At 36.6% G+C, this 27,708-nt stretch overlaps 1 protein-coding gene across 9 annotated transcripts; it reads left to right on the top strand.

Moving 5' to 3' along the window:
- Window positions 1-24: 24 nt before the first annotated feature.
- Window positions 25-27,224, top strand: LOC101704976 (interferon-activable protein 203). 9 transcript variants are annotated; one of them, XM_021239674.2, is made up of 10 exons: window positions 25-316; window positions 432-501; window positions 3,864-4,031; window positions 4,501-4,798; window positions 5,579-5,721; window positions 8,909-9,061; window positions 19,567-19,959; window positions 21,550-21,969; window positions 23,487-23,675; window positions 24,742-27,224. In XM_021239674.2, the coding sequence occupies exons 4-10, from the start codon at window positions 4,534-4,536 to the stop codon at window positions 24,832-24,834; spliced, it is 1,656 nt and encodes a 551-aa protein (XP_021095333.2). In that variant the 5' UTR covers window positions 25-316; window positions 432-501; window positions 3,864-4,031; window positions 4,501-4,533; the 3' UTR covers window positions 24,835-27,224. The 9 variants fall into 9 exon arrangements, with proteins under 9 accessions (XP_021095333.2, XP_021095334.2, XP_021095332.2 ...); XM_021239675.2 differs by lacking the exon at window positions 3,864-4,031 and having other exon boundaries at window positions 4,514-4,798; XM_021239673.2 differs by lacking the exon at window positions 3,864-4,031.
- The last annotated feature ends 484 nt before the right edge of the window (window positions 27,225-27,708 follow it).

The following is a 27,708-nucleotide window of genomic DNA, read 5'->3' as shown; positions in this document are numbered from 1 at the left end:
GTACCTCCCCCCTTTAGTATTTTACTTTCATTCAAAGGAATACAGGTTTCTAATAACCTGTGTGTGAGGCTGTTGGATGTGAAAATTCTAATGTTGGAACCTCTTTTATCTTTTCAGATTTGCATGAAAATATTTAAGTATAACTGAGTTCTAACTTTTCTTCATAACTGAGATGTTACAGAAAAGAAACTGCAGCTTCTCTTGTAGAGGAAGTCGAAAGTTGAGGGGATGGATGGGAGGAGCCTCACGCTCCTTCCCTGGGCTTCCTCAGTGTGAGCCGCTCAGCACTCCTGAAATTATTGGATTATTCTTACCGGTATCATTTTTCCTTGTTATCTTTAGAAATACTTTATTTTCTTAGCATTTCAGAAAATTACAAGATCTTTCTGTTCAGTTTCCGAGACCTTTACTGATTTACCTTCTTATTCAAGCATAACAAGCACTTCCTGCGTTGCTAAAAATCTCAGTTCCGGATCTCCCGCTGAAGAAATTTCCAAGAAGGTAAATCACGTCGGTAGTTTTGTAGAGAATATCCAGATTTCTCCTAGAAATCCACAAGATAACCCAAGGAAATCGGTGTTGGTTCTTCTGGTTTGTGGGTGAGGGGAGTAGAGTAGTATAAGCTGCATTTTGGAACAGCTGCAATAGCTTGATTCTGATTGTTCACTTAGGAAAATAATAGATATCTTTGTTCCTCAGCGACTGAGGCCTGAGCAATAAATTTTGACTGTTCCAGATTATGAAATAAATGATCCAAGTGTGAGTTGGCTTAAGTTGATATTTGGAAGAGAACTTTGGTTTTCTTGGCTGGGGAATTTAGAGGAATTATAATACAGTAATTTTATAGGAAATAGTATAGTAACATGGCAGTGATATGAAAAGCATCATGAAATAATAACATTAAATAAAAAGCACATCTGGATATAAAGCTTTATTATATACTACTATGCCCATTTTAGAAAACATGAGAACGGACACACATAGTAGAAAATTTCTCAGATTCAGTTATTTAAATACTTGTCATAATATTTTCATAAGTATATTTAACTTTTTATTTAACTTAATTCTACATCAGGTAATAAGGGCAATATTTCAGTTGGGATAGGTTTAGCAATTTTTAGTTCATTATTTTTTCCCCTTAGGTGGCAGGAAGTAACTGAGAGGTGGGGAAGTCAATTAGAAACATTTCTATTATCTACTTTGAGAATTTTTAAGACTTTCTCTAGACCTTATTATAATATTTCATGAGTATTTAAATAGAATGTCAAATTTTAAATGTTGATTTCAGAATTTTTACCTGTATGATAAATCTTAAGTTTATCAATTATATTACATCTTCTAAATCTTTACTGTGATTTTTGACCTTGTTCATTTAGTAATTGACAAAGATATTGCAATACCTACCATAAAATTGTGATTCTTTTCTTGTAGTTCTTTCACATTTACATATGTGCATGCGCTGATGTGCACTATACGATATATTCTATATATGGTGGGGGTATTGTATGTGTGCAGATGTATAGAGAGAAATATATTCCATACTACTATTTATAATACCATGAAGGACCATAAAGTAATACCAAATAGAATATTATTATTAGAAAAATACATAAGTAAGGCTGATGTATCTTCTTAGGAGTTGAACTTTTTGTCATTATGTGGTATCTGATAATACTTTTCATCTTATCTTAGTACTTTTTATCTTTAAAGCTACATTAATATAAACTGGCTCTCTTAGTTATTCTTTGCATAATAATTTGTTTTTCATTTTTCCTCACTTAAAGTTTTATTAACAACATACAAATAGATGTCTTAAGTCAAATTTGATAATTTGTTGTGTACTTGGCTAGACCCTTTAGGTATATGTTATAATTACATACTTTGACTTGTTTTTACTGTCTTCCCTTTAAGTTATGACACTTCTATATTCTCCTTGTCTTTCTTTTTTAAACTTATACCTGTTTCTTATACTTTAAAACAAATACATTGATGAAGCTTTCTGTCTTTCTACTTCCTTCTTCCCATATTTATATTTCCTGTTTTTCTTCTCTTTCATCGGGGCCCTGTTTTTAAGACACAGGCATCTCTAGTCGAGTCTGTTTTCATTTTACTTAATTTTGGCCTGCAGGATTCTTTGCTGATTATTTTCTTGTTGGCTATTGCTTCCAATCAATGTTTCTGTGTATGTCTTTCCCTTTCAAAACTGTTAAGGCCTTTAGTATCAGAAAATAGTTTTTTATGCTTTCTGTTTAAATATTATTTTTTGTAGTTCTAAATTTTCATTCCAAATTTTTTTCACCCAAGACAGATTGAGAGTACTTCTTCTGTACATGCAGCTCTCTCTCTCTCTCCATATATATATATACACATATATATATATGATATGTATGTGTATATATATATATATGTGTATATATATATATGCATATTTTTATTTTTTTTTTGTACTGGGAATCAAACTCAGGACCTTGTGCTTGCAAGGCAGGCAGTGGCACCACTGAGCTAAATCCCTGGCCCTGGCCTAGATTTATTTTGAAATTCAGAATTTGCATGCTGCAGAAGACTATATTGCATATATTCTAAACACTGTACTACTAGAAATTCCATTGAGATCTGGATCATTATGCCAAAATCAAAAGCAATAATGCTTCAACAACAACATATATGAATGTTCTCATTTAAATGGAATGAACAAAGATTATGCATAGCCTTCTGTCATCTTACATCTGGTTATATTTCACAACTAAATTGTGTTGCCAAAGTCACCAATCAAATCTTTCTATTTTTAAAACATTTTAGTTTTGCAATAGATATGGGATTTGGCCCGGTATTATATAAAAATTATTCCTCTAGTTGCAATGTTTTGCGGTTGAGAAATCAGTTTATTCTTGAATCTTTGTAGATGATCTATTCTTTATTTCTGGTGGTGTATAGAGTATTTGTTTTGCATTTAATACTCTTTAATTTCACACACTACAGTGTGTCTTAATGTGGATTTTCCCTCCATTCAGTGAGCCTTTCAATCTGAGGTTTTGTTTGTTCCCTTAAGAAGTAAGCAATTAACAGCCTCAGAAATGTGAACATTTCAATTACACAAAACATACACAAACACATGATTCCTAAACTAAAAGCACTCATATATTTAAGCAAAAAATTAGAATCCATACCATACACCAAATGTCATTAAAGAAGTGCACACCTGCTGGAGAGGTCTGGCGGTGCAACACTCAGGCCACTTGGGAACTTTGGAAGCTTCAAGATGACAAAACCTCAGTTGAGTCTTAAAGGTTGTAATGGGAGGTAATAAGAGCAAGAAATGTGAGAATGATTTCCCAGGAAAAGTAAAGGGAATTAGCAAAGACGTAAAATATGACAAAGCAAAGAGTGTTGTATATTTCTAAAGAATGTGATGTAAGGGCCGGGGATGTAGCTCAGCCGCACAGCACCTGCCCGGCAAGCATGAGGCCCTGGGTTCAATTCCCAGTACCAAAAAAGAAAAGTAAAAAAAAAGACCAAGGGGCTGGGGATTTAGCTCAGTGGTTTCGCTGCCTGCTGCATAAGCTCAAGGATCAGAGTTCGATCCCTGGTACCAAAAAAAAAAAGCAAAACAAAAAAAAAAGACCAAAAGCACCCCCCAAAAAAACCCGTTGCTGGGGATTTAGCTCAGTGGTTTCGCCACCTGCTGCGCAAGTGCGAGGACCCAAGTTCAATCCCCGGTACCAAAAAAAAAAAAAAAAATTAAAAGAATGTGATGTAAGGAATACAAAAAGTAAGGAGGTAAAAAGATGCAAAAAATTTAAGCAGGCCTGCTAAGATATTTTAAGGAATAAGGAAATTTTTGTTGTTGCTTTTGTTTTTCTAAGAAATTGGAGAATTATTAAAGAATTTCAGCAGGATTGAACCATGGCTTCCAGATAGAAAACTGGCTGTATTGAAAAAACTCATTAAGGAAACAAATCAAGCAACTGTTAAAATAATTCCAGCCAATAAGTACTTGATTCTGCACTGGAAAGCATGTGGACATCCAGCAGGTGACAGTGACAGGGGATGGGTAGAGAGGACACAGAGAACATGGTCCACCACCATAGGAGATACAGTGCTAATGAGAGTAATTAATAAAGAGCCAAGTGGACAAGGAGCATGGTTGTGGGAAGAGTCAGGAGCCAATAGGCAGACATCCAAGGATAGGCTCCAACCAATAGAGAATAGAAAGAGGAGCTCGGGACTTTGACATTGCATAGTCTATACTCTAATCACCATAAGAACTGCCTATCTCCTGATTTTCTTCCACCACATCCACCTCTGACACAAGGAACTTCTTAGAAATGTGTAACAGGAGTTTTGTATCCATTTTCTATAGTGAAACATCTGGTAATTAAGTGTCTCTGTTACACACACACTTGTGACTTGTGGACCACACTCTGATATAAGTCATATACATAGGCATACCCTATTTTTGAAATTCTCTGTATATGTGTATAACAGAATATTGTATGCCAGTTTTCTTTTGTAGGTTCACCGATCATTTGAGAGATGGCAAATAAATTCAAGAATATTGTTCTTCTGCACGGCTTACATCCTGTCAGTGACTATCATTTTAAAATGGTAAAGTCTTTGCTGTCCAGTGAGTTAAAACTGACTAAAAAGATGCAAGAAGATTGTGACAAAATTGAATTTGCTGAACTGATGGAGAAAAAGTTCCGAAATGATGCAGGACTGGGAAAACTGATATCACTCTTTAAAAAGATGTCCGATCTACAAAGCATTGTCGATACTCTCGAAAAAGAGAAGGCAAAAGGTAATAGGTTGCACCCTCCTCAATATTGACTGGAACCTCATCTTAGTCATGGGCATCAATTCCCTGGCATATTCCCCAGTATCCATAGCAATGGTGGTAACTCAGATGCCAACAACCTGACAACGTAGAGAATACCTCTCCTACTAATATATTTAAGGAAGAGGATTTTGGGGAGGCCACAAGAGATATGGGAATAAAAAAGTGGAATGAATTCTCAACAATTCTAATGCTTCTGATACATTGAAAAAAATAGAAAATAAAAAATAAAGTTAAGAAAAATGTATACATTGTAATATCTTCTCTGGCAACAGATATGAGGCAGTATTTAAATAAAAGCTTGTGTCTCAGAGATGTGAAGAAATTTCCTCTTATACAATCACTGGGCTTAAAAATATATACAAGATATTTAAGCCTAGTATCATCACTTTGTCACAGCACAAATGAGATCATAATTTCTTAATTGGTTCCTCAAACTTGATAAGGTCTTCTACAGAAGATGACCTGTTATTAGCATCATGAAAACTTTAGAGTCTTCAAAAGAGTATATAGGGTAAGGTACATGAAATCCACAGGGTAGGAAAGCTGTGCCAATTGTACCTGGGAAAAGAAGGAAAGCACTGAGACAGTGCTTGTGCCTAGATTACCACTGTCGGCCACCTCATGTTCATCCTGGGCTGAATGCAATAGAGGAGCTGACCTAGACACAAACAGAAACTGGGAGGAAATAGTATTGGCTATTTTAGACCACCTCCCCTCAGTTTATTGTATTTTCTTTTACAGTATTACTTAAAATGAAATGCAAAGGAAAAGAAAAACATGCAGTGAAAAGAAGCAAGCAGGATGAATCCAGTAGTACTCAATCTTTGCTTAACACAGAAGAAGAATCTGTGAAACCAGAATCAAAGGATGTGCCTTTGTCAAAGGTAGGATGGCTAAGCCCCCATGGGAAAGCAGCTTTGATGGCTCTCTCACATCTTACCTTTTGATGAACACTTACTTATTTAGTGAAAATGAGGTTCAGAGTCAGAAAATCCACAGTTGTTGTTTGTTTATTTGGTTTCGGGACCGCAATGCTCTTTAACTTGTGTAGTATAATTCCCTATGATAGAAATATGAATACATTATGCCTTGTTTAATTATGTAATGAAATAGTCAGCTTAGGGAAATGGCTCAACAAAGCCTATTAAAAGAGACTAAATGCAAACATGGACTTTCTGAACACAAATCTCCTGTTCTTCCATCATCACAGAGAGGGGTAAAGACATGACATACATAAAGTACTTCTACTCTGTATGAAACAACAACTGTATATGCCTGCCTCTGACCATCTCTTCAGAAGATGGACTGTGACTCCCTGGTGTTTCCTAGAGTGTAATTTTTAGTATAATTAGAATCCACTAATAAAGAGTGGATTTTCTCAATATTAAAGATAGTGTGCTTTATCTAACATTAAAAATCATTCTGGGGTTCTGCCGCCTGCCTCAAAAGCGCGAGGACCAGAGTTCGATCCCTGGTACCAAAAAAAAAAAAAAATTAATAAGACTATTTTGGACCGGGGATTTAGATGAGTGGTTTTGCCGCCTGCTGCGCAAGCTCAAGGACCTGAGTTCGCTCCCCGGTACCAAAAAACAAAAACAAAACAAAACAAAAAATCATTCTGGGGCTGGGGATATAGCTCAGTGGTAGAGTGTGTGGTTTGTAAACATGAGGCACCAAGGATTTGATCCCAAATACTGAAAAAGAAAAGAATTACCAAGGGCTGGGAGTGTTGGCTAGTGGGGAAAAATGTGTATATGTGCTTAGTGTACATGAGGCCTTTCGTTCAGTCCCTAGCACCAAAAAATAAAATGAAATATCAAGAGAAAAAAGAAAAAAGTTCTTTTAGAAAAAGAAAACATGACAGATTATAGGTATGCTGTCCCAAGGGAAGAGAAAACAAAGGTAGAAAAAGGAATTCACATATGTATCCATCAACCCCTATCAAAATCTGCTTTTTGTTAAGTCCTTTTTGTTCTACCCTAATGTGATTGCTATGAATACTTGCAACCCGGGAATATGGAAGCTACATCTAGGATGAATGAGCACAAGACCGCCGGAAAAGAAGTTCAGAGCAGAAGCTAAATTGACACTCTTGAATGTAGTTTCTAACTCAAAAATCAAGCTTTGCTTTGACCCAAGCTACATGCTCACTACCAGCTCACACGTGCTCACTTCCTATAGAAAAAGACTCATTTTTTGGTTTTGTTTTCCTATTATTGTTATTATTGTTGTTAGTCCCAAGGATCCATATATCCTCCAATAATCTACCAAAAAATTGAGGAAATTGAGTGTCATTTGTTTGTTTTGGATTTTGAAGAATAGGTATCATGAACCAGTTTTCTTGATGAGAAAGTGTTACTTTAAAAAATAAGTTCACCCCCTGTGCGCACAGGTAATGAGGAAAAAATAAGAACCAAGATACATCATGTTCAGGTACAAGCACCCAATGATAAATGTAAATGTGTTGTATACCTAAAATGTACCAATAAATATCTTATAAATAAAAAAAATAAGTTCAAAAACCACAGTAACACGGAAACTAGCCCAAAGAATCAACAACTGGGTTCTCATATTATTAAAAAGCTTCTGCACTGCAAGAGAAACCACCAACAGAGCTAAGAGACAACGTACAATGTGGGGAAAAAATTTTTAGCAGCTGTACCTCAGACAAAGGACTACTATCTAGAATATATAAAGAATTGAAAAAAAATCAGACCCCTAAAATTCAAAGACCCAATTCAAAAATGGGCATCTGAAATGAACAGATATTTCTCAGACAAAGAAGTAAAAGCACCAAATAAGCATATGAAAAAATGTTCAACATCACTGGTCATTCAGGAGATGCAGATGAAAACAACACTGAGATTCCACCTCACCCCAGAAAGAACGGCTGCTATCAAGAAATCAACCAATAAATGCTGGCAGGGGTGTGAGGAGGAAGGAACCCTTCTCCATTGGTGGGAGTGCAGACTGGTGCAACCACTGTGGAAATCAGTATGGAGATATCTCAAAGAACTAGGACTAGAGGTCCCATTTGATCCAGCTATTCCCCTGCTGGGTATCTTCCCAAAAGAATTAAAAGAATCATACCACAGCAATATATGTGCACCCATGTTTATAGTGGCACAGTTTGTAATAGCTAAAGCTTGAAAACAGCCCAAGTCCCCATCAACTGGAAACTGGATAAAGAAGATGTGGGGTTTTTTATAAAATGGAGTGCTACTCAGCCATAAAGAACGAGAAACTAGAGACATTTATAGCTAAATGGATGCCCATTGAGGTGATCCTCTTAAGTGAAATAAATAGGACACACATGTGTAAATACCAAGTAGTTTCTCTAGTGTGATAAACTGAAAGTGTAAATAAGGATTAACATGATTAAAATGAATAATTGATAATTTGAAATAGGAAGAAAAGGTCCAAAGGGGTAGGGGAAGTGGGAGGGGAAGGGGAAAGGAAAGAAGGGAAAGGAAAAATTATGAGAAAAGGAAAAAATGGAAACAAAGTGTTTGTAAATAGGGAGGGGGAGGGAGCACAGGGAATGGGAAAAAAATAAGAACCAATATACATTATGTACAGGTACAAGCACCCAATGATAAATGTGAACGTATTGTATACCTGAAATGTACCAATAAAAGAATTTAAGCAAAAAAAAAAAATAAGTTCATAACTATAACTGATATTTTGTGAGATTTCCTTGTGAGATAGCCTGAAAGGATTAGTTCACCATAAAATTTGTATTTGATCAATTGTCTTAAGTCAATGTGCACCAAATACAGAACCCAGATTGCTTCTATCCCAAGCCAGTGAAACTTAATGTGAGCTTTTAATATTTGGAGAGTGAAGTTTGTAATCCTGGATGGTTTGGGAGGAGGGTAGGTGGTAAGGGTATAAGAACATATCCTAGTATTCCAGAAAAAAATCAGAAAGTAAAGATTCTATATGAAAAGAAAGAAAAGATGTTCTGTGTGTGATTATTAAAATCATTATCCAGTGCTCGCTTCAGCAGCACATATACTAAAATTGGAAATTGTTATCCAGCAATAAGGTGGAAAATCTGTTTTTCTTCAGAAAAAGAAAAAGTCAACCAAGAAAATGGATGACTTGCAAAAAAACATGGTAGACCAGAAAATGGGCCTGCTTCCAGAAACTTCTGCTGCCAGCACAGGTCTGCAGACGCCACACAAGCCTCCACCCATCTCTTCCAGGAGCTCCTCCACCCAGGTATTAGCTTCCTGCTCCCTTTCTCTTTTCCTGTTTAGCATAATATCAAGGATCATCATAAACTTGAAAGAGCTGATCATCTAACCCAAATTCTATACAATGCATTTATTTTATTTAATATAATAATTCATCAGGTATATATTTTGAGACATTGGTAGATTTTAACACTTCAAATTACAAAGTATATGTTTATAAAATTACTTCTGATTTCAAAAGGGTTACTGCCTTATGTTGAGTAGGAAGAGAGGGAGAAAGTGAGTAGATGAGGAGAAATGAACATGAGTGTGTTCACTTTTCCACATTCCAGTTTTGTTCTGCCCTCTTTCCTTTCTTTGCTCACTGACCGTATGCAGGTTTTTTTTCCAGCATTCCCTGCTATTTCCAAGTCAGATTTCTCAGTCACATGTGTGACATATGCCCTTCATTGTTGGAAATCTACCCTGAAAAGAAGGAGAAAGGAGAGGAAATGAATGCATAGACAGGTTTCAATTCTTATCCTAATCTGCCATTTCTTCTACCCAGATATGACCCATGTTGTTATTTGTACCCAAAACTAAAATGCTGGTTTCTGATATGAATAGGTAGACAATTTGAGGAATAGGCAAAGAAAAATTGATACCAATATTCTCTAATACAGTTTTTCATCCAAGCCTCAAGCTACCCTGTAACTCAAAGTACAGCTTTAATCACCATTTCACACAATAATGGAAGAGACTTTCTATATACATAGTTTCACAAATTATGATTTATTGTTGTTGTTTTCATCAGATCCATTAACTCATAATTCCTTGCGAAGCCTTTATGGGACAGAGCTAGCAATCTATTTCTGTTCATTTCTTGGCCCAGGTGGCCATGGAGCTGTTGAAACTTCAGGCCCACTATCTCTCTGCTACTACAATGACATACGGCCATCCCAAGACAACTCTATATTTTCTTTGTATACAGGCTTGGAAGGGGCACTTTCTAAAATCCTATCTGTTTAAATATGTGATGAAATCATTTTTGCTAGACAGAAACCATTCTGCTCTTCCCGGACATGCTGGATCACAGGATCCAAGGATGACACTTCTTCTTCTTCTTTGATCCCTCACACCTGAACACACCATTTCTCCTTTGGAATCCAGCCTCTTCCGTAAGAGTCCTGCAAAAATAATGTCCCTGATCAATCTGTACCTTACTACGTGAGGAAGAAAGCCTTGGTCTTCTACATCATAAGGCCCAATTATGCCCTCTATACTATGCATTCTTTTAGTTTCTGGAGTCTAACCCAGAATCAGAGTGATGTTATCTTTGGTTTATGTTTCTATATCTCCTGTGAAGCAGACAACAAACATATACAGCCATAATTCATGAAAAGGCTGAGGTAGTGATTCCCCTCCCCTGCTTCCACCCCTCTTCCCTCATTTACAAAAGCTTTGTTTCAATTGTATTTTTCTTTTCTTGCTTTTTTCCCTTTTCTCTTTCTTCTTTTCCTCCTCCCCTCTCCCTAGTATCCTCTTCCATTTGAACTTTTTCTTCCTATTTCACATTATATTAAAAAAAAGAAAAAGGGGCTAGGGATTTAGCACAGTGGTAGAACTCTTGTCTACCAAGCAGGAGGCCTTGGGTTCGGTCCTCAGCACCAAATTTTCTTTTAAATCTCATTATTTCTTGTAACATCACATCAGGATGCTTTTGCTATTCCTATTTCACATATGAGAAAACTGAAGTTCATAGACTAAACATTTTTCCAGGTTCACACACATAGCGAATATAAAAGTCAGAATTCCAGTCCAGCATTAGTGAATTCTAAAACTCAAGTATCATGTGATATATATTGCCTACCCAGTCAGAGTGAAGATGTTACAATGTAACTTGATTTTTTTTCAACTTTATGGCTAAATAGTGTTATGTTTGGGTTTTGTCTTCATAGCTAGGTTCTGTAAGCTTTCCACTATGAATGAGGTTCCAAGTATGGTCAGAGTGTTCTAAACAGCATGCTATAACACCAGAGGCAGGAATTTCAGATAGCTCCTTCATCCACAACTCTATCAACAAATGACATCTGATGAGATAGATGAAGAAATGTTATAAGTGGTAAGAACCATGTCAAGTTGATATTGGATATAGACTATTAAAATGGGCTTCCATTAGTTAAATTGTAGATAGTCAATATAAATGCATTTACAAGGGATAAAAATGTACTTGGAGTGACCTAATGCTATTGAATGGGTGTGTTTATTGTTGAAAATCCTGAAAAATCTGAGGTTTATTGCATGCTACAAGGAGAGCAGAATCCTGCCTTTTGAATTGTGAGTTTCAGGAACTCTCTCCAGCGTGGTAAAAACACAGCATTGTGGATGGAGCTCTAGGGTACCTGGACCCAAAGAACACATGATAGAAACTGATTTTATCAGACAAATATACAAGATAGTAAAGGGGTTAGTTACTAAATTTACATAAATGCAGCTAAGGTTTTTCAAAGACTAACCTATTATATAGTCTAGTAGTATTTTCTCCCAATAAAAACCTCTTAGTGTTGTCTGTGAAGTTAAAGTTGGCATAGGCCAGTTTACCACAGAGGTAGATCTAGAGTCTATAGCAGAACCACAGAATTTCAATTATCTGAGTTTTCAACATTCACAGAATGAAGTTTATAGTCCTGAATACAGCCAGAGCTGGAGAAGCATCAGGTATGGGGTATATGAATATGTGAAATTATTTAAAAATTGACAGAGAAAAGATCTGGTAGTGTGTATGCGTGTGTGTGTGTGTGTGTGTGTGTGTGAGAGAGAGAGAGAGAGAGAGAGAGAGAGAGAAAGAGAGACAGACAGAGACAGAGAAGTGATATAGTTCATCTGATATTGAAAAGCATTAAGAAAGGGAAAAAAGGATTTTGCTTTAGAAAAGAAAAGATATAATCATCAAAACTGATGATTTCAAAAGGAAGAAGTTGCCACGGGATCAGTTAGGAACTAGAACCTTCAACAGCTAGCACATGCTCCTGGAAGGCTGTCCTCTAATTCTTCAGAGGCCTTTGCCAATCCCTTCAGGCAGTTCCATAACCAAGATACCAGCTTGCTATTCCCATTCCTTTCACCTTCCTTTAGCACAATTTCAAGGATCTCCAGAAATCTTTTTTTTTCTTAAATTCTTTTATTTGTACATTTTAGGTATACAATACATTTACATTTATCATTGGGTGCTAGTACCTGTACATGATGTATCTTGGTTCTTATTTTTTCCCCATTACCTGTGCACCCTTCACCCCCACCACCCTTCCAAATTTACGTAGACTTCATTTCCATTTTTTTTTCTTTTCTCATAATTTTTCCTTTCACTTCTTTCCTTCCCCCTTCCCCTCCCACCACCCCTGCCCCTTTGGACTTTTTCTTCCTATTTCGAATTATCAGTTATTCATTTTAATCATTTTAACCCTTATTTTCAGTTTCTCACACTAGAGAAACTATTCAGTATTTACACGTGTGTCCTATTTATTTCACTTAAGAGGATGGCCTCAATATGCATCCATTTAGCTATAAATGTCTCTAGATTCTCATTCTTTATAGGTGAGTAGTACTCCATTTAAAAAAAAATACATCTTCTTTATCCAGTTTCCAGTTGAAAGGGACTTGGGTTGCTTCCAAGCTTTAGCTATTACAAACTGTGCCACTATAAACATGGGTGCACATATATCGCTGTGGTATGATTTTTTTAATGCTTTTGGGAAGATACCCAGCAGGGGAATAGCTGGGTCAAATGGGTCCTCTAGTACTAGTTCTTTGATGTATCTCCATACTGATTTCCACAGTGGTTGCACCAGTCTGCACTCCCACCAATGATGGAGAAGGGTTCCTTCCTCCTCACACCCCTGCCAGCATTTGTTATTGGTTGATTTCTTGATAGCAGCCATTCTTTCTGGGGTGAGATGGAGTCTCAGTGTTGTTTTCATCTGCATCTCCTGAATGATCAGTGATGTTGAACATTTTTTCATATGCTTATTTGGTGCTTTTACTTCTTTGTCTGAGAAATATCTGTTCATTTCAGATGCCCATTTTTGAATTTGAGAGGTCTGATTTTTTTCAGTTCTTTATATATTCCAGATAGTAGTCCTTTATCTAAGGTACATCTGCTAAAAAATTTTTCCCACATTATAGGTTGTCTTTTAGTTCTGTTGTTGCTTTCTCTTGCAGTTCAGAAGCTTTTTAATAAGATGAGATCCCAGTTGTTGATTCTTTGTGCTAGTTCCCATGCTACCTAGGTTTTGTTCATAAAGTCTTTTCCTATGCCAATATCTTCAAGAGTTCTACCTATCTTCCAGCAAGTTTAGTGTTACTGTCTTAATATTAAGATCTTTAACCCACTTCGATCTTAGTTTAGTGCATGGTGATAGGTATGGGTCTAGTTTTAATCTTTGGCAGGTTGAAATCCAGTTTTTCCAACACCATTTGTTAAATAGGTTATCTTTCCTCCAGTGAGGGTTGTTGGCTCCTTTGTCAAAGATGAGATGGCTGAATATGTCTGGAGTTATTTCTGCACCTTCTAATCTATTCCACTGATCCTTGGGTTTGTCTCTTTGCCAGTACCATGATGTTTTTAACACAGTAGCTCTGTGGTATAGTTTCAAGTTGGGGATTGTGATACCCCCAGCCATGTCTCTGTTGCCTAGAATTGCTTTTGCTATTCTAGATTTCTTCTGATTCCAAATGAATTTTTGGATTGTTTTCTCTAGTTCTGTGAAGTATATTGTTGGAATTTCAATCAGCATTGCATTAAATCTATATAGTAGTTTTGGAAGTATGGCCATTTTCACTATATTGATTCTTCCTACCCAGGAACAAGGGATGTCTTTCCATTTTCCTATATCCTCCTTGATCTCATTTTTCAGAGTGCTGTAGTTTTCAGTGTAGAAGTCTTTTGCTTCCTTTGTTAGATTGATTCCTAGATATTTCAATTTTTTGGATGCTATCGTAAAAGGGATTGTTTCCCTAATTTCTCTCTCAGTGAGTGGTGATAGTGGGCATCCTTGTCTTGTTCCTGATTTTAGCATGAAAGTTTTCAGTTTTTGACCATTTAGTATGATGTTGGCTGTTGGCTTTTCATAGATAGCCTTAATCAGGTTGAGATAAAGGCCTTCTATTCTAAATTTCACTAGGGCTTTTATCATAAATGGGTGTTAGATTTTGTCAAATGCCTCTTCTGCATCCATTGTGATGAACATATGGTTTTTGTCCTTGACTCTGTTAATATAGTGTATTACATTTATTGATTTACGGATGTTGAACCATCCTTGCAAACGTGGGATAAATCTGACTTGGTCAGGGTGTATGATCTTCTCAGTGACACTCTGTATTCTGTTTGCCAGTATCTTGTTGAGGATTTTTGCATCTATTTTCATTAGGGAGATTGGCCTGTACTTCTCTTTTTGGGTTGGGTCTTTCCCTGATTTTGGAATCAAAGTAACACTTGCTTCCAGGAATGAATTTGAAAGCCTTGCTTCCCTTTCAATTTCCTGGATGAGTTTAAAGAGTAATGGTGATAGTTCTACTTTTAATGTCTTATACAATTCAGCAGTGAAGCCATCTGGACCTGGGCTTTTCTTTGTTGGTAAATTTTTTATTACATTTTTAATTTCACTCATAGTAATGGGGTGTTTAGAATTTCTGTATCTTCTTCATTTAACTTTGCAATTCGTATATATCTAGGAATCTGTCCATTTCTTCTGTGTTTTCCATTTTATTAGAGTACAGGTTCTCGAAATAGGCATTAATGATCCTCTGGATTTCTGTTGGATCTGTTGTGACTTCACCTTTTTCATTCTTAATTGCATAGATTTGAGTCTTTTCTTTCCTTTTTTTGATAAGGTTGGCTAAGGATTTATCTATTTTATTTATTCTTTCAAAAAACCAACTCTTTGGTTCCTTAATTTTTTGCATCATTCTCTTTGTCTCCATTGCATTGATTTCTGCTCTGATCTTATGCTTTCCTCTCTTGTACGAACTTTGCGTTTGCTATGCTCTTCTTTTTCTAGGAGCTTGAGGTTCTACATTAAGTTATTTATTTGAGTTCTCTCTCTTTTCCTAATATAGGCATTCACTGCTATGAATTTCCCATGTAGAACTGCTTTCTTTGTGTCCCATAGATTCCTGTATGTTGTACTGGCATTGTCATTTACTTGTAGAAACTGTCTAATTTCTTATTTAATTTCCTCTGTGACCCATTGGTTTTTCAAGAGGGTGTTATTCAGTTTCCATGTGTTTGTGGGGGTTTTGCATTTTTTTATGTTATTGACTTCCAATTTTATTGCACTATCATTTGATAATATACAGGGGTTAACTTCAATTCTTTTACATTTACTTAGACGTGTCCTATGAGCTAGCATGTGGTCTATTTTGGAGAATGACCTGTGTGCAGCTGAAAAGAATGTATATTCTGATTTTGTGGGGTGGAACTCTCTGTAAACATCTGTTAAGTCCATTTGTTCAATAGCTTGGTTCAGTTCTAGAATTTCGTTGTTAATTTTTTGTCTACATGATCTGTCTATTTGTTATAGTGGGGTATTGAGGTCCCCCAATACAATTGTATCAGTGCTTATTTGGTTTTTCATGTGCATTAATATTTGTTTTGTATAGTTGGGGGCATTCATTTTTGGTGCATATATATTTATGATTGTCATTTCATCCTCTTGGATTGTTCCCTTCACGAGGGTGTGGTGACCATCTTTGTCTTTCTTAATTAGTTTTGGTTTGAAATCTACTTTGTCTGCAAATAAGATTGCTACCCCTGCTTTTTTCTGTGTTCCTGTGGCATGGAGAACTGTATTCCATCCTTTTACTTTCAGTCTATGAATTTATTTTTGAGTTAGGTGTGTTTCTTGTATATAGCATATTGTTGGATTTTGCTTCTTAATCCATTTTGCCAGTGTATTTCTTTTGATTGGTGAATTGAGGCCATTAACATTGATAGTTATAATTGATAGATATTGACTCATCCTTGTCATGATGTTTTACTTTTGTTGACTCTTTTATTTCTTATTTTTCCACCTTTCCCCTTAGTTTCTTACCTTGCCTGGTGGCTTACCTTTGTTGGGCCATATGAAGTTGTGACCTTCATTGTTTTTTTCTAAGATATTGTTTAGAATTGCTCGGAGTGTTGGTTTGGTGTTCATGAAATTTCTCAGGTGTTCTTTGTCGTGGAAGTATCTAATTTCCACATTGATTTTGAAAGATAATTTTGCAGGATACAACAGTCTGGGTTGGAAGTTATTTTCTTTTAGGGCTTGACATACTTCACTCCAGGCTCTCCTTCAGTTGAGGGTTTGTGTTGAGAAGTCTGATGTGATTCTGATGGGCTTTCCTTTGTAGGTAATTTGTTTCTTTTCTCTAATTGCTTGTAGGATTTTGTTCTTGTGTTGGGTTTCTGGGATCTTGACTGTTACATGTCTAGGTGTAGATCTTTTTTTGATAGTGGCTAATTAGAGTTCTATATGCCTCACTTATCTGTATGTCCAATTCTCTGCTTCTGTCTGAGAAGTTGTCTACTATTACTTCTGTGAATAGTTTCTTTTTTTACATCAATTGTCCTTTCTCCTGTTTTTTCATGGACTCCTATCAGGCTTATGTTATTCTTCTTTGCATCATCTAGCCACTGTTGGATTGATATCTCGTGGTACCTTACTATTTTTAAGAAATCTCTGTTTTCATGGTCCTTAACCACAATCCTGTCTTCTATATCTGATATTCTATTTTCAGATTCCCTTAATCTGCTGTGCACACTTTCAGTGGAGTTTTTAATCTCCTGAATATCTGTTTGAATTTGTTTCATGGATTCCATTTCTTTCTTATGTTGGGTGATCATGGTTTCCATTTATTTCTTATGCTGGGAATTCATGGCTTCCAGCATGTTTCTGAGCTCATCTATTTTTTTACCTGTGTCTGTTCTAGAGCCTCTAATCATGCCTTTCACTCTACTCACCATCTCTGTAGTTATCTGGGAGATTATTTCTGCTTTGAATTTTTCTAAAGCCTCATTCATCTGTTTTGTTACTTCCTGTGCTATAAGTTCAGGGTATCCAAATGGTTGATTATCACACTTTTGCACCTCATTTCCCCCATAGTTTATCCTTGGTGGGTTGGAAGTCTGAGTTTGTGCTTTGCTTAAATGTCTTCTCATTTTTGTTTTCAGTACTGTCCTTGGTTTAATTCCTGGGTTGATACTTTGAAATTGCTTATTGTAAGTATCTTTGTTGCTTGTAATTAGAACCTTTATGGAATGATTGCTTCTCAGAGGTGTCTTCCAGATATAGCTGGTCTTTAGGTTTTGAGTCTCTAATGACTCTGAGACTATCTCATTTTCATTATACCAGGAAGGATAACTGAGTAGATCAATCACAACACCTTAGCCCAGCAATCAGCAACACCATAGCATCAAGTACATCTTAGAAAATGACAGTTTGCAGTAGTTATTAATCTATCACCTTTAACTGTGTGAATTAAATCAAAATCATGGTCCAACCCAACATATGTTCATAGTGAATAAACTCTTCAACATAGCAACTTTACCCTTCCAGATGGGGAGTTAGAAAGAGTTGGGGAGGGAAGGATAGATATGTAGAATGATAGGGGAAGGTTAACAGTGAGGCAAGAGGACACAGGTGAGAGAAGCAAAAAGAGAATAAAAGAAAAATAAAGAAGAAATCCTAATTAGGGCCAGAACAGGAACATAAAGGGAGATGAAGAAAATGTAGGATAGCAAGAGAGTGAGTGTGAGAGAAAGGAAAGAGAAAAGAAAGAAAAAAAGAAGAGAAAAATAAAAAATTTGAAAAGAGTAGAAAAAAATTAAAAAATAAGAGCAAAAAACCCCAAATAATACTAATTTTGTAAAATAAAAAATAAAAATGAAAATAAAGGGCCTCCTTCAGGTTATGTCTCTGCTGTCACAGTAGACAAACATGGGCAGCAGTGTCCAGATATAAGTCAGTGAGTCTCAGCAAGCCAGTCACAGACCTGTGGGATTCAGGCAGATTTCTGGTGGCAAGTCCCAAGTTGAGATCCCTGTCCTCCTGTACGGTTGAACTCTGCAAGGTTGTACTGCAGGTTCCAGCTGCCCTTCCCCTGAAGATAGTCCAGGTTCTGATGGGAGGTGATGATCCCTCCAACTTACCCAGTATGGTGGTCTGGTGTCCCCTGTGTCTTTGTAGTGTGGAACCAGGTAGCAGTACAGCCGGGAGGCCAGAGGTGGGGGGGGGGGGACAGGGGGGTCCTGCAGGCACTAAGCGGATTGCCGCCATGGGTGTGGCCAGTGGCGAAGGGCCCTCACCTTCTGGCTGGTCCCCACCAGTGTGCTAGGCACGGGCTGGATGGAGCAGGGCTCCCAGCAACCCGGGACCTCTCTCTGGTGGGCTAAGTGGCTCCAGAAATCTTAACAGAGTTTCTTATTTAATCTGCTATGTGCAAGTTGTTTCTTTAATCAAGTTGCTCATTCATTTGTCAGAAGATCCTACTAGATCCTAAGGCATTGTTATTTAAAAGGTATGTGCTCACAAAATAACTCCTGACCTCAAGAAAATTAGTGTCCTTTGTTGATCCAGGAGTAGAGCCTGTGGGGAGGTAACCAGAAAGGATCAGTGGATACAAGAGAACATTCAACTTGTTTTTAGAAGATATAGCTCAAAACGATCCTGTTGTTAAAATTTCATTATTATACATGGCAGAATTAGAAAGGCTTTTTTTATAATGTGTTCCCCTTATCACCTCCATATGATATTTCTATCAATAGAATCATAATAAAATATGAAATACTTTTTCATTGGAGTTGCTATACAAATCCCTAGTAGACCTTAGAAAAATTAATGGCAAAAATATTTCTGTTTAAAAATTTTTTTTAAATATTTCTGTTTAATGAGCATTTACTTAGCCCTGGACTCTAAAATCCTATGTGCTGTATATTTATAACCTCACTTATTCTTTATAAAACCATATGAAAATGCTGGTGAAGGTCCCATTCTACATATGAGAAACCAGGGTGCATAGAGATTAAAATCTTTCACAAGTAGTGGATACTAGATCCAGGATTTAAATCCAGCTATAATGAACTTTAAAGCTTATTTAATGCAATAGATTGAATCCGAAGTAGGTGTACAAGTGTTAAAATCCATCCACTTTGTTTTGAAATGATTTCAAATAGACAAAGAGTTATGCGTTGGAGTGGTTGGAGACCTCCAGGCGAGGCACTTCAGTAGATGGCACTTAATAAATTAGACTACTGAATGCTGGAACTGGGAAATGCTGTGGCAAGCTGGCCAAATGTCATGAATATTTAATGGATTTTCATCAGTGTAACTGAAGGCAGTCAACATATATGATTGCAGAGATACTCCCCAATCTTACTTAGAAAATGTAGCTACAGGTAGTGCTTTAAGTAAGATTTTTAATTCCTGTGAAACCACCAAAGATATTAAGATATCACAGATTGAACTGTCAACAACTAGCACACTTCCAACTGAGAGCTGTTCCCAAACTCTTCAGAAGCTTTCAGTCACATCACCCAGCAGTCTCCATACTCCTCAGATGACGCCAACACCACCCACCACTCTGCAGACTCCTCAGGTAGCTCCAGAAACACCATCCAGCAGTCAGCAGACACCTAAGTTGACTCCAGAACCATCCAACAGTCTCCACACCGGTATGTTGCCTCCAGCAGCAGCATCCAGCAGTCTGCAGACTGCTCAGGGGACTCCAGAACCACCCAGCAATCTCCAGCATCTGTGGATGCCTCCAAGTGCATTAAGTAATTTCCAGACACCTCTAACAACACCACCTAGCAGTCTCCAGACTCCTCATATTCCTCTAGGACCATCTAGCAGTCTCCAGACTCCACAGATGCTTCCAGGATCAACAACCAGCAGTCCCTTACCCATGGTAAATTTTCTGTTCCCACAATATTTTTCCAGAGATTAACAGAATTTTAGAAGAGTTTCTCAATAATCCTTGAGCACCATGAGCTTTACTTAATCAAATCATTTCATGAAGTGTATATTTTGAGATACTAATCTAAATTTGAATTCTAACTCTTATTCTGTCCTAATGCATTAGGGTTAATCTATGACTCAGCACCTAATGATCCCTGCCTCATAAAGTGTACTATTAGACATTCCTTTGTTTAACTTTATTTTTAAATGTTAGCTTGCATTTTTGTTTCAGTACACCATGAAAGCAGTATCGTAGGGTAAAATAGGATATGAAATTTATCACTAATTATTTCCTTTGCATTTTTTTATACAAATAATAACATCTTAGAAAAATTAAGATTTTTCTAAGTAGATACATAGACAAAAAAATTAAATTTTAACTATTTAAATGTCTCTCATCAAATGCCACATTTTGGCATTTGGTCTTTTTTATTTTCTCTTTATTATTTATATCCAGAGGGTATCATTTTCTTCCAGATTTGATAATATCACATATATTTTTCAATCATGCTCTTTAAAAAATCACTTGAAATATCTTGAATTGCCATTCAACCAACCAATAGTGACTAAAATTATTTCATTGTATGCGAAAATTACATGGTTATTCTATATTTTATAAAAATAACTACATTATTTGACTCATTATTTCTAGTGTCTCTATACCTTCCACAAGCATAATAAGAATATATGTACCTGGCATCCTCTTTTATCATCCACAAATAGAGTAACAATTTCTTCCCTAAGTCTTGTGCACTTTTTCTCAGGATGCTGACCTCACTGTCATGACAGGAACAGTAACGGTATCCCTGATACTGCTTAAATTTTATAAGAAATGAACTTTCCTGATGTTAGGAAGCATTTGACCACATGGAGGAGAAGACAGAGTTAAGCCCCATCACTCACAGGGCATGGTCTGTATAATTTTTCAGCTTGGATCACATTGAGCATTGCTGGTCTATGGAAGCATCTAGCCTGCCTCCACTTACTGGCTTCTGGGACTCCCATGGTGGCCTCCACACTTCCTCTTCCAGATTGTTAGCCTCTCAACCAATTCAAAATGCTTTCCTGAAACTCAGAAATAGTGCAGAGCACTGCAAATACAGATGCTCGAAGCAAAGTTCCTTCATGCCTAACTTCCATTTCAATGATTCTCCTCAATGCCTGCTATTATAAAAGCTGGGGAGCATCTAGCCTGGCCCTGTGCAGATTAAGAAAGTTCTTGAGGTTCTTCCAGTAACTGCTTTGCTAATCCTTATACAAAACAGCACTGATTTGTTGGAAAGGGCTTTGTGATTTAAGTCTTTTAAAACATCCCTGCTGGTTAGAATTAGTACCAGCTGATATTACTAACATTTTTTTCATTTCATCTGTTAGCTAAGTAATATCATGTCAGACATTGTTGTCTAGATTTTCCTCAGGTCCACCTGACTAAGGTGCTCCTTGGGCATAGACATTGAGCCTGAGATGGCTGTCACTAGATAGTGACCGTGTACTCTCTGTCTTAATTGTGCTTGTGTTTTATTGTGTACCATCTACGTAGAAGCCAAAGTTGAAGCCTGTACCCACAGAACCTTCCAAAGAATGTGGTTATCAGAAGGGCCCCAAAGAAGTGATGGTGTTGAAAGTGACAGAACCATTTACGTATGCAGTCAGAGAAGAGGAGCAAAAGATAATTCATGCCACGGTGGCTACTGAGAATGAATTCTTCCGAGTGAAGGTTTTTGACATCACAGTTAAGGACAAGTTCACCCCTAAAAATATCATTACCATATCAGATTATTTTGGTCGAGATGGCTTCCTAGAGGTATACAAAACCTCCACTGTGTCTAATGTGAGTGCTGACCGACAGATGGAAATCTTACCTACTCTGATTCACCGTGCCAAAGCAACTCCTAAAATCCGCCAGCTTTGGTCACAGAGTAAAGGAACATATGTGAATGGAATATTTACGGTGTGTAAGGTAAGTCAAAGCATTAACTTGTCAGATTTTTTCCGCAAATCCAGATTTTAAAGTTATAACCTGGCAACTGTATTTGATCAATTTACTGAACACAGGAAAAAAGGCTCCCTTATCAGGGACAGGTGAGTAGAGTCTTCTCATTTCAGAATGTGAGATAGCTAGGCTCTTAATATTTCTCTTCTCAAGGTATCACCATGGAAATTCTTTAGAATGAGATTTACCAAGAAACCTCAGTATTTTATCAACTATGTTGATCAGTTCATAGCCAGCTTGGTAGAGGATGGAGCATAGCCCCATCTGTATCAGTGACAACTGAATTGTGAATAAGGAGTTGCCTCCCAACACTGGATTCTGGTTGTAACAACCAGAATAAGAAATCAAATGATAACTGTGTCCTAGAATGCAACTGTGTCCAACAGTAAGCTAGGATTCTGATCATGTGTTCTCTAAATTGCTGTCACTTCTTCTCATTCATTACTTTTCATCAAGAAATTGTTAGGTAACTGATTTCTGTGCTAAATAATAAGAGAAACTTAGAAGTTAAGAGACTAGAGTAGCAGTGCCAAACCTATGGCAAAGGCCTCAGTGGGTGGGGAGAGCCCTCTGTCAGCACGTCACCCCAGCGTCACCCCAGAAGCCAGCATTCTGGTTTAATTGCAGTGTTGGCACTTTGTGATAAATAAGTGGGGTTTGGGTTTCAGTTTGGGGAGTCTTTAAAAGGTTCATCGTAACTATACTAGAGAAATGTACTGTGTCTCTCAATTTATAAATAGGCACCATAAATTACCAAGTTTGGAGAATTCTTAGACATAAGGTGTGTCTTTCTGTCCCCGTCCTCCCTGTATATGGTACACTTAACTGTTTCTTCAAAGTACCACTTCACACACAATTATATTGTCTTGGAGGGTGGTTTTTTACTTTTACCTGTGTTGTTTTCTGTACATTCTATTTAAATGAATGTAAGTACATGCTTAATTAGTAAAGTAAGTTAGATACAGACCAAAAGAATGGGACAGGTGATCTGGATTTAATATTTGAACAGATTGAAGTAGAGTGAATAAATGGAGAAGATAAAAGAAACTATAATTGAGATAACATAATCCACTTAATGAAAATTTGCAGCAGTCTTTCTCAGACCCCAGTGAACGACACATTGTCATCTTTTTCTGTTCTTGTGAAGATAGCAAGAAACCTATCAAACTAATCAGAATTCTCTCCATCTAGACTCCGTAAGACATTTCAGGTATGCTGATGTGGAAGCAGTACAAATTAGAAAAATAATCAATTCTTCCAGAAAAATTGAGCAGATAGACTTTAAAGTAAGGAGAATTTCAGAAAGGTTTCAAAAGAGAGGATTTGCTGACCAAAATATCTTAAGCAATTTGGTATTTCTAATTTTGAACCTACAGTTCTATTTACCTATTGGAAACCAACATTTCCACTGTGTGTGTGTTTCTCATAGAAGTGAAAATTCCTGATACAATTCTCAGCGGATAAATATTAATATTCTTTTGCAGAAAAAGGTGAGGCAGGGATGTATTTTTTATGAAATACAAGACAATACAGGAAGGATGGAAGTAGTGGTATATGGACGACTGGCCAATATCTACTGTGAGGAAGGTGATAAACTTAACCTCACTTGCTTTGAAGTGGCCAAAAGTGTGGATAGTTGGCAGCTGAGATCTGTACTTCATAGTCACCTCAAGGTAAGCATCTTGTGGGAACATCATTCTCCTAGGTGGAAACTCACATATTTTATATTGTACTTTAGAAAACTAGACTGCTACTATTATATACAGTTCAACCCAGTGAAGAAAACTCACTTTGTCCATTCTTGTATGTTTCCATCTTCTTTTTGATAAGGGTATTTAAGTTATAGTGAAGAAAAATTCAGAGACATTCAAAGCTGTTTACCCTAAACTAAATAATAATTATTTATCAAAGCAGACAGATAATTTAATAAGAATTTGGGTTTAATTAAGGAAAATTTATTTATATTCTGGCTCCGTATTTTTCCAGTTAATTGAAGATTTAAATACTAGGAATCTCAGGGTCATCATCTATAAAATAGGGAAAATACTTTCAGCCTCAAAGGTTCATCAGCAGAGCTCATAGCAAACCAAAGTTAGCAAGGATGCTCTAAGAAAATTAGAACACAAGGGTATCTGCCTTAAGAGAAATATTACATGACAAAGTCCACATTCTTTGTCATACTAATATAAACATTCATGTAGATTCATAGGACACTAAAGACAGCTAAGTTTGGAAAGCAAATCAAAAACAGATCAAATGTAGCTGCTGACCTATTCAGGCACACAGAAGTGCTCCTGTTCTTAGATTTCTCCAGTCTTCAAGTCACATGGTAAAATCTTGCAAATCTTCCCTCACAGCAGATACAGTAGGAAGTGCCTTTGTATCTTCCACCCACTCTCCTGCCCAGTAAGAACCCTCCACCCAGCTCTTGCCATTTTGGCGACACCAGCCCCTCTCCTCTTCCCCTCTGTCCTGTTCTTCCACCTGCACTTCTACTGATTAGGAGTAATCAGCACATTTCATGGTCCTAAGCTGGGGGTGGGGGGACTCCAAGGACAGGGATTCTTGAAAGGAGACAGAGGGAGAAAGGCAAGAATAGGGATATGGCTCATGGTTGTGTAAAGTAAGTCCTAGTGTTATTTTGTAAAATATCTTCCACAAGCCCTATTTTGAGTGAAGGGAAAAATGCGTGGGCAGCTGCATCCCAACTGATCTGTCTTTATCACTCTCTTCTTTAAGGTCATCAAAGCCAGGAAAAGCAAGACACAGCCAATTGAATCTGGTTTTAAAACGGAAACTTCACTGGAGTCCCAAAAACCTGGATGGTACTGATAATGATGTTGATGAGGATAAGATCCAAGTATAGGAAGGAAAAATATATGTGTGTGTGTGTGTGTGTGTGTGTATATATATATATATATATATATATATATATCATATAAGATATATGCACACATATATCATATAAAAACCAGCTCTTAGCTGGTCATGGTACTGCATGCCTAAAATCCTAGCACTCTGGGAAGCTGAAGTACAAGGATTGAAATTTCAAGCCCAGCCTGGATAACTTAGAGACTTAACAAGATCCTGTCTCAAAAAGTTTTTTTAAAAAGGCCAGGGATGTAGTTCAGTGCAAAGACCCTGGGTTCAATCCCCACTACCATCACCAAAAACAAATAAACAAAAAGCAAAAACAAAAAATATGGACAGAAACAAAAGCAACAAAACAGGCAAGAAAACAAGGAAAAAGAGTTCTAAGAAATGGATTTTTAGAGATGCTTTTTACCTTCTTCTTTATGCATGTTTTATATTTTCTAAATTCCATATTTTGCATTTATAGATTTTATAATTTGAGAAAATAAACACCTTTTCTAAAGTAGTGCTTCTCCAGGCATCTCTTTAATCTATATTTCACTTGCTTTTAAGCAAACAGTTTGTGGCCCACAAATCAGGTTGGGGCACCCAGGCTAAAAGCAATATGTCAATGTAATATTCAGGTGTGATCTTTAAGGTCTAGGCCTGGTGAGGAATGAACAAGCTGTGTGCTGTTCAGAGAAGCCAAGCTAAGGGATAGGTAGGGGCTGAAATCCAGTCTGAGCTTTAGTCTAAGCTGTGTCCTAGAAGGGTTAATTAGCTCAGGACAAGAATATCTTAGCCGAATTTTTCTCCTGGAGAGGACATAATGGGTACTTTGTCTGCCAAACGACTGCCTTCTCATGATTTGTGTGGAACTAGTGGTTCAGGAGAAATTCTGGCCCTTTCTGATGTGAAATATCTGTTTCCAATCATTTACTCAAACACCAGTGGCTCCTCAGTAGCTCTCCCACCTTCGTTCCTGGTTCTCACATTCCACGTGTTTGGATCCATCAAGAATCTGTCCCAGCCACATCTGTGTTAGGCCAAGCCTGAAGTTAATTTTCAATAACTAAACCAGATATGTAGAATTAATATTTGCTGTTTTATTTACTGATCATATATTTAGTGTCTGGTATTTTGCAGTTATTTTTGTCAGTCAGTTTTTATATTAGTTCTAAAAGTTTGATAGTTGTTTTTTCCTTTTTACTCCACAATATGAAGGGGGCAAAATAAAGGTAAAATCACTTTCCTGGAGCTTGATTTAGAATCTAGTCTGTTCCAATTTGAGGTATATGTTTTAGAGTGAAGAGTGTGATGTTGACGTCAGAATTCTGAGGAACAGAATAGAGTTCACTTCTATAAAGAACCAAGGGCATTTATGCCCCACTTATCTAAGAAAAAAGTAACTAAAGCTCTACCATTATGCTCTGGGCCAAAGATCCAAGGAATAACAATGTATTACCTCCTTCCTAATTTTATGTCTTGTATTATAGTAGGGGGTTGGTTAGAGGGTAACTAGACATTTTTCTATCTTCTTGTCTGATACTATTCTAATAACATGTATGTATGTGTATGTATTTATTTATACATGCATAGTTACATACATACCTAACTGTATGTGTAAATACATTACATATTATGTAAATACATTACATAAAAATATTTCTTTTTAAAGATTATTTTAGTCACTTGAGAAACCACATTCTGAAGTAAGTGTAAAAGTGATCAAATCGTTTCCTCATCCAGACTGAAAAAACTGAACTGCAGAAATTCAATACAGTGGTCAAAATCACAATGTTACTTGGCTAGGAAAAGACTTCCTCCTGAAATTCCAGACTGCTGAAATTTCCTCTAAATTCAAATTTGACTTAGGGATACTAAGGAAAAAAGCCACTTTAATGTACACATGTATTATGAACTAAACTAGTACTTCATATTACTTTAGGTAAGCTTTCTATAATTTACAGTTCTTGAGAATGGAAATGATGCTGATTAAGTTAGAGAATGAGCACTGAAGTGATTTGCCCATTGATTTTGCTTTCCTTATCATGCTGATTCTCATTTGAACTTGTAAGGACAGCATTTCTCTAAATGGTATAAGCAAGAAATGACTGTCTACTCAAAAAGTTTTTCCTTTTTTAATTTTGTTTTCACTTCAATAGCTTCATCCTCTAATTCCACAACCTCTCTCTTTTATATTCTTGTCCCGTAAGCCATATCAGAGCTCCTCCTTGGTACAAATATCAGGTAATTGAGAAGGTGGAGGGCTGGGGATTTAGCTCAGTGGTTTTGCCACCTGCTGCGCAAGCACAAGGACCTGAGTTCAATCCCTGGTACAAAAAAAAAAAAAAAAAAAAGACAGAAAATTGAGAAGGTGGAGCTTCATTATTAACCTCATGGATAAGAAATGCACAATTTTTAAATTGGTGAATTAGTATTTGTGGGTCTTTTTTAAAGTTTCATTTTATTTATTATAAACAAAGGTTAATTATTTCAGAGAAATTTTTAAAAAGAAAATGAAATAAGTATTAAAAATATCAATTATGTGTTCCAACTTGAACATATTCTGTGTTTATTATAGCATAAAATGTGTACAATGAAATTCATTAAAATTAATGAAGTTCTTACAAAGGTATGAGTTATGTTACCACATAAATCAAGATATAGAATAGTCTATCCTAATAGCAGTTAGCATTTATCTATATATTTGTTTGTAGTTTATACCTTTTAATTGTTGAGTAAAATTCAATTATATGGATACAGTTGACCCAGGGGAGGGTCAATGGTTTGTTTAAAGTTTTGTACAATTACAAATAAAACATCCATAAATATCCACATACAGATTTTTGT

The sequence above is a fragment of the Heterocephalus glaber genome, unplaced genomic scaffold (genome assembly GCF_053883595.1).
Source record: "Heterocephalus glaber isolate CG9 unplaced genomic scaffold, H.glaber_assembly_v1.0 deba00001561, whole genome shotgun sequence".
In the NCBI taxonomy this organism is placed as follows: domain Eukaryota; kingdom Metazoa; phylum Chordata; class Mammalia; order Rodentia; family Bathyergidae; genus Heterocephalus; species Heterocephalus glaber.
The sequence above is the reverse complement of the archived record's forward strand: the minus strand, read 5'-3'. Positions and strand labels throughout refer to the sequence as shown.

Coding starts and splice junctions, on each gene's coding strand:
- LOC101704976 (XM_021239675.2), top strand. CDS start 4,534: ATGGCAAATAAATTCAAGAATATTGTTCTTCTGCACGGCTTACATCCT. Junction 5,722..8,908: donor AGGATGTGCCTTTGTCAAAG/GTAGGATGGCTA, acceptor GTTTTTCTTCAG/AAAAAGAAAAAGTCAACCAA. Junction 9,062..19,566: donor CCAGGAGCTCCTCCACCCAG/GTATTAGCTTCC, acceptor CAAACTCTTCAG/AAGCTTTCAGTCACATCACC.